The sequence below is a fragment of the Phanerochaete carnosa genome (assembly GCF_000300595.1).
Source record: "Phanerochaete carnosa HHB-10118-sp unplaced genomic scaffold PHACAscaffold_6, whole genome shotgun sequence".
Taxonomy (NCBI): domain Eukaryota; kingdom Fungi; phylum Basidiomycota; class Agaricomycetes; order Polyporales; family Phanerochaetaceae; genus Phanerochaete; species Phanerochaete carnosa.
Window position 1 is genome coordinate 3464465 of NW_006767633.1, and position 6933 is coordinate 3471397.

Consider the following 6933-nt stretch of genomic DNA (forward strand, 5'->3'; position numbering starts at 1 on the left):
ATTAATGCATCTGTACATGGCCTCTGAAGTATGACCCAGCTGTATTAATAAGTCAACCTGCCAACCACCGGCAGGCGGCGGCGGCGGTGCGCAGGCCCAGTCTGCTTCCGCTGTTGGTGCAACAAACCCCTGGCCGCACCTCTTGAAGCTGCTCGATGTCACGCGAAGCATGGAGAGAAGCGGCGGGCGGCGGTAGCGGCGGCAGCTGCAATGACGACAGAAGAGGCCGAGGACAATGGTACTCCTGTAATATATATTTGTGTATTACACATGAGTATACTATGCACGAAGGAATAACAGGCATAGTATGGGCGAGGAAACTGATAGGCCTGAGCTAGAGTCCGTACCAAAGTCCGGCCGTCAGGCCGGACCGGGAGGAAAATCCGTACTATTTTGGGCTCGTCGTGCAAATTTTGTCCGTACCTAAAGGCCAAAACCGGCAAAATCTGTCCTCAGGCCTTCCCACCAATTGTCATGGGTCCTGCTGTTGCACGCAACCATACGAAAGCCTGCACAGGACGGCGGAATCGCTACGCGCCGTCCATTGACTCCCGCAAAGCTGCCTCAAGATGAGCTCCTTAATCATGAAAGAGCTGTCCCCGGGGAGTTTGCACCCAGGTTCGAAAGCACAATGGGCCGTACTTACTCTATTCCTCGCTCGAATTTTCACATAGTCAAGGACTCGATGCATCCCAAATCTTCGTCCGAGAGCTCTCGAGGAGTTCGCGTCGAGGCGGCTCTGCGGCGAGCTGCATGCGCTGCGCTCGTCCTACTTCAGTTCGCCGCCCGTCCGGTCTATGCGAGGAACTGAGATCGGGGTGCGAAATAGTCCCGGGAACGCGCAGTTTGGGACAACGATACTGCCCTGCCCTCGCGACGCCTGTCTGTCACAGCTCTGAGTACTGAGTACTGGTTATGGTGTCAGGCATAGTCTTGTGTAAACATTGTCTATATTAATACCATCTACCGTCGCAGCATAGCTTTTTGTGATCCTGGTCTTGAGGCCGGCGCTGATAGGTGAGTTTCACGCCCTGCAAAACACCCCCTGCCTTGAATTCTGATCTGTCTCAAGGTAGCCGGCGTGTCTGAGGATCTTGTTCGAGGCCGTCTCTGATCTGTAACGCAGCCTGTCTTGGTAGCCTCAATGTGAATAGACGGGTACTGCCCAGCAAACCTAGAGGTGCGTGGCTATAAATCAGAGTTTGAATGACCCGCTTGCCTCAACTGAAGCCTAATCTCTCGTTCGCGAGCAGCACATATGCTCTCCCAACTCATCATCGCAGTATACCTCGCGCTCTTTGCGGCAGCAACCCCACTGCCTGCTCGCAACAGCTTGGCGACGTTATCGCTTGCCCGTCGCATGAACACGATCGGGCCCAAGAAGCTCGTGGAGCTTGATCGATCCAGAGCGAAGTCCCTCATACAAAGGGCCACACAGAAGAGCCGCAAATCAGCATCTCCCGGCGCTGGCGTTTCTTTCCCGCTCGCGAACCTGGAGTCGTTCGAGTATATCGCGACGGTCAGCCTGTCTCTCTGCTCTTGATCGGGCGTTACATGCTCATGTCTGGCCCTCAGGTGCAAGTCGGTAATCCTCCAACTTATTGTAAGCGGTAGCGCAGCCTTGCATAGTCTTCTCTAAAGCCCTTTGCATGGTCGTAGTCAGCCTTATTGTGGACACCGGCAGTTCCAACACTTGGGTTGGTGCCAATTCTTCTAATCCTTACACGCCGACATCTACCTCTTACGATACCGGCGACCCAGTGGTGCGTAGGAAGTTCAGCGATCTGTTAGCGTGCTGATCACGTGATCTAGTATGTTGCATACGGCACTGGCTTTTTCATAGGTAAACACCACCTATTAAACAAACACTGCACTCCACTAAGCATTGGATGTCTCAGGCACAGAGTTCATTGACCAAGTGAGCCTCGGCGAAGGCTTTACGATTTCACAACAATCTATTGGCGTTGCCAACGCTTCCGCTGACTTCAACGGGACAGACGGCATCTTGGGGTGAGTGAAATTGCATACTATACGCTGAAGGACATCATCTTATTCCGCCGGCAGTATTGGACCAACAGACCTTACTGCAGGTTAGCTTTCACATACATCTATTTTGACTGTCTGCTCATACAGCACAGACACCGTCAGGAACAGTGGACTAGTGCCTACGGTCTTCGACAATGCATTTACTCAGGGCCTCATCGACAAAAAGATAATGAGCATTTTCTTTGAGCCGACGAATGGCATCTTAGAACAGAACGGAGAGCTCACCTTCGGTGGCATCGACGAGAGCAAGTTTACTGGTAATATTACCTTTGTGTAAGTGTCACGGTCCCTCTCCCGTTCGCCGTGCATTTGCACAATGCTCAGATACCTGCCTTCAGAAATATAACTACCACTTCTCCTTCCAACCAATATTATGGTATCAATCAGACCGTCCATTACGGGAACACAACTATCCTCGATAACAAAGCTGGTATCGTGGACACTGGTACCTCACTCTTCCTTCTGGCCACTGGTAAGCCACTCCGTCTTGATAAGGTCGTGCAGGTAGTGAATGCTATGGACAGAGGCCTTCAATACGTACCAGCAGCTCACGGGTGGGGTGATGAATGAGACCCTAGGCTTGCTAAGCATCACTCCCCAGCAATACGAGAACCTGCAGAGCCTATTCCTCGAGATCGGCGGCGTACGTCTTCGGTCTCTGGAACTGTCCTTACGCTCAACTCAATGACATTTCAGCGCCGCTTCGAGTTAACCCGAAACGCTCAAATCTTTCCTCGTTCCGTACGTCACCGGCCTTCCTCCTCTGCAGAACTCACTAACTTATGCTATTACAGTTGAACACCGCCATTGGCGGCACTGCAGACAGCATCTACCTTGTCGTCGCAGGTACTGGCACGCCCCTTGGCGAAGGCCTAGACTTCCTTAATGGCCAGGTCATGTTGGAGAGATTCTTCCTCGTCATCGATGCCGAGAACTCTCAGGTGGGATTGGCGACGACACAGTTCACCAATGCCACCACTAACTGAGCTTGCGGAGGGTGTTATCTGGTTTCTCTCGGTCAGGCTTAAGAAGACTTGGACTCATAAAGTTTGAACAAGGACTGTATCTTGACCGTAGAAATGTAATGCGATTAGCTTTAGAAGCGAGCATGAAAGAAAAGCTGCGTACCTGACAGCCATCCTGGCGTACTTGTACCACCCGTACGAACGGATCACTCAACCCTTGAAGGTAAGACCGGCGTTTGGAGTCAAGTCGGACATGCGCACATCGCCCCCTGGCGAACAGGAAGTCTCATGGGAACGCCACTTCGAACGAAACCGTTGCTCAGCTCAATGCCTCCTGACGTCCGGCAGCACGTCGCCCCTTGTGCTACCTAGCGCGATTTCAACCCTTGGCATGACCGACTCGAACGACGCGTAGCTCATGCGCACAGACCACTGACAAGGGTCCTCATGGCCCTCACGTGCGACCTGACGAGTCTTGCGAGCGTAGTGACCCAGATGCAGGCTTTCGAGCCTTGGTGGAAGGACACCTCCTCGCACGGACGTCGGGAGTTCATGGCAGAAATCCGTCGTCTCACGTTCACAGGCATGCATGAAGACATGGTGTGCAGGGACGTCAGGATGCAGGAACTAGATAGGTAATATCGACAACGTGCAAATGCCGAGAGTCTAGTGTCTATATAACGATATGAGCGCAGTAAACTGAAAGCCGAACATGCAGAACTGGACAGATTCAAGAAAACCCGACAGCAAATAACAAGAGTCCGAGCTAGAACAGTGTCCACAGATGCAATCTCACGATGACGACTCGGAGGAGGAATTGAATAAGATGCGCCCGCGCTCGTCCCATACCCACGCCCCGCGCTCCTTGTCGACGTACAGGAGCTCGTTCGCGCCAAGCGGCGTGCTGGGCAAGCCCGGCGCCTTCCACCACTCTGCAAAAAAAGGGAAACACGCCGCGTCAGATTCGTGCGCGCGCGAGGCTCAACAAGGGGGCAAAAGCGCACACGCACCGGCGTACTTCTCGGTCTGGAAGTGGTTGTAGAGGCAGTCGTGCGCGAGCATCGGCGACGCGATGTGCGCCGGGTCCGCGTCGGTGTACGCCTCGGGCGGGAGCACGAACCAGTCGTCGTGGTACATCGGCTCCGTGCGGTAGTGCACCGGCCCGCCGCGCTCGCGCCGGACGAGGAACCTGCGTGCGGCGCCGAGTGAGAAAAGTACCAAGCAATCCAAAAATAATTAAGATTAAAATTAAGATTAGGATTAATATAATATAAAATAATATAACACGCACTTCTTGGTCTGCCACCAGTCCGCCGAGACGAGCTCCTCCGGGACGACAAAGTCGACGGCGTACTGCCGCGTGAACCACACGAAGCCCTCGTACGCGCCCTCGCGGAGCACGACCGCGCTCTCCCTGCCACCCCCAGAAAACAGCGCCTTGCGCGCCTCCCCGGCCGCCGCCGTCGCGCGCCGCTCCGCATGCTCGCGCACCGCGTACACGAGCGCGGCGCGCATGCGCGCGTGGCCCGGCGCAAGCAGGGCGTTCGCCCAGGCCCAGTAGCCCGCGTTCTCGAGCGCAAAGGTGCCGGCGCCGGGGGCGGAGAGGTGGTACTGGCCGAGGACGAGGCCGGGGAAGCGCAGGAAGGTGAGGTCCGTGTGGAGCAGCGCCCAGTTCGACCACTCGGCCTCGTCTGGGTGAGAAAGCGTTCAGCTGGCGTGCTTCTCGAGGAGAGGATGTAGGGGAGGGGAGGGGAGAGAGGAGGGTGACGACGACGTACCGGGCGCGCCCGAGTCCATCCAGGGCTCCTGCAGGAAGAGCGCGAGCGTGCGCACCTGCGGGTGCTTCATGAACTCCTGCGTGAGGTGCTCCGCGTTCCGGAAGAAGGCGAGGTGGCCCGGGACGTAGAGCAGCACGTTCTCGCCGCCCTCCGCGGCGGCGCTCGGGAACAGCACGTCGTACTTGTCCGCCTCGTCCCAGGGGAAGGTGCGCTCGAAGCTGCCGAGGAACGTGTCCATGTCGCACACGCCCCACAGCGGCGTCGCGGGGTGCAGCCACCGCCGAAAGACGGCGTGCCGGAAGGGCCGGAAGTACGCGTGCACCTGCAGGACTTCTCAGTTCGGGCGACGATTTGCTCTGGGGGTGTTTCAGTGCTCACCCTGTCGCCCCAGCGACGCTCGTACATCTTGCTGACGACGGTCTCCCGCTCGAGCTCGGTGCACCCGCCCCAGCGCTCGCACAAAAAGTCGGCGTGCAGACCCCAGTAGTCCTCGCTCGAGAGGCAGATTTCGCGCACGTTGCGAACGCCCGCCGGCGCGAGGCGCGCGTCGCACCCGACCTCGTGCCGGTCGTCCTTGACGAAGAGCACGTCGACACTCGGGTTCGCGGCGACGGACGCGAAGAAGTTGGGCAGGTACAGCGGCTCGTTCGGCCCCGGGTTCCAGATCGCGATGATGGTGATTTTGGGCGCGACCTCGGGGTGGTGGTAGGGCCCTGGCTCCTGACGATCCGAGGGTGCCAGATAGACTCAGAGTTGTACTAGGCGCAGGGTCAGGAGGGAGGTGGGACGTACCGGGCCTCCGAGGTCCAAGATGAGCTCGTCGCTGTCGAGGTACTGCACGTCACCGTATGGACCTGACCGCCTGTAGCGGTAGAAGATGCCGCAAATCATAAGTAGGCTGATGGCCATCACCGAGAGGTATTTCCGCGGCCAACGGGCCATGGCTGCAGGACCGCGTGACGAGGGGACCGGTGGAGGTCAGCAGAGATGGTTGCAGCGCTGTGCTGTGTGGTGGGAAGGTGCAAGTTGTATTTTTTTTTTCGAGCCATGGGGAATAACGGCCGGGAGTGCTAAGAGTCACCGCCCCAGGCTCCTAAGCCCAAATAGATAAGCAACCGCTGAGGTACGATCAGCGGAAACCTGCACTTGACAGATACGTCAGTCATGACCGGGGCGCTCTCAGGTTGGACGTCGCCTGCAGCGCAGCAGCAACTCTGCTCGAGGATGTCCATGCGCAAACCGCGTCGGTGTCCACGTGGTTGCCACAAAGGGCCGACGCACCAAATTAGTTAGCCGTGCGACCAGCGGGTGCGTTTTCGAAGTTACCGATGAGGCACCAGCCATGTGCCTGTAATTCACTCAATATTGCTGCCATCGTTCGTGTAAAGCTCTTGGACGTCTGAATACCAGTCCGTTCGACCAGCCGCTCGGCTCGGGCTCAGCCCTTCTTCGCGGTAATATTCCCGCAATTTAACTCGGGAACAAAGCACTTGGCCGTCTCAGCGACGACATTGTGCGAGATAAGGTGCACCGGTTGAAGCTGTCATACACAGCCTTTCTCATGTCGTCCGGCGTCCCGCCCAAGAATGCTTCTGTCAGCAGCCCAGACATTTGTCGTACGTCGGTACGCGCCGCGCTCGTCTGCCGGATCCCTCGCCTTCCGAGACAGCACAGCGGTTCGCTGGGGTTGTTCTGCCGAGAAGGTCAGACTTGGCGACAGAGGCAGATGGCAGTGGTCCCAGCTCGAAGTCTGCCATGCAGCCTCAGTCTAGGCAAACAGCCGCAATCTAGCATAGAAAGAACTGTTACTCTCCAAGTTCCACGAGTGAGTCATGCTCTGAACGACAGCCTTTATGATGCTTCCTGCCACTCATCTCAGCACAGGTGGATATGTCTAACACGATGCCCGTCAGGTTAGCGTGAAGTGTACAGAAAACGCGGACTAGGGGCGATGTTGGCATGTGGCACTTGAGCGAAGAAAGACACCGGCAACTTGAAATGTACATCATATAGGCGAAAACAGTCTTCCCCTGTCCGTCACTCTAGCACCAGGAAGGATACTGCAGTGATCGTTACGCGATTAGTCGCGAAGCGTACAGAAAACGCGAACCGAGGGACGATGTTGACATGTGGCACTTGAGCGA

At 56.6% G+C, this 6933-nt stretch overlaps 3 protein-coding genes across 3 annotated transcripts; 1 reads left to right on the forward strand and 2 right to left on the reverse strand.

Annotated features, from left to right (window-relative positions):
- Nucleotides 1-1649: 1649 nt before the first annotated feature.
- Nucleotides 1650-3135, forward strand: PHACADRAFT_147173 (uncharacterized protein; the record flags this gene model as incomplete). The annotated part of the gene is made up of 9 exons (XM_007397511.1): nucleotides 1650-1763; nucleotides 1813-1843; nucleotides 1899-2010; nucleotides 2065-2090; nucleotides 2139-2319; nucleotides 2385-2518; nucleotides 2571-2689; nucleotides 2743-2787; nucleotides 2841-3135. The coding sequence occupies 9 exons, from the start codon at nucleotides 1650-1652 to the stop codon at nucleotides 3030-3032; spliced, it is 954 nt and encodes a 317-aa protein (XP_007397573.1). The 3' UTR covers nucleotides 3033-3135.
- A 488-nt stretch (nucleotides 3136-3623) lies between these two features.
- PHACADRAFT_259066 (uncharacterized protein) lies at nucleotides 3624-4845 on the reverse strand. Its single transcript, XM_007397512.1, has 3 exons — nucleotides 4303-4845; nucleotides 4022-4200; nucleotides 3624-3943 (listed from the first exon to the last, which is right to left on the reverse strand). Exons 1-3 carry the CDS (start codon nucleotides 4524-4526, stop codon nucleotides 3804-3806), a joined length of 543 nt encoding a protein of 180 aa, XP_007397574.1. The 5' UTR covers nucleotides 4527-4845; the 3' UTR covers nucleotides 3624-3803.
- A 313-nt stretch (nucleotides 4846-5158) lies between these two features.
- On the reverse strand, nucleotides 5159-5704 carry PHACADRAFT_259067 (uncharacterized protein). Its single transcript, XM_007397513.1, has one exon. The coding sequence runs from the start codon at nucleotides 5696-5698 to the stop codon at nucleotides 5537-5539; it is 162 nt and encodes a 53-aa protein (XP_007397575.1). The 5' UTR covers nucleotides 5699-5704; the 3' UTR covers nucleotides 5159-5536.
- Nucleotides 5705-6933: the final 1229 nt, after the last annotated feature.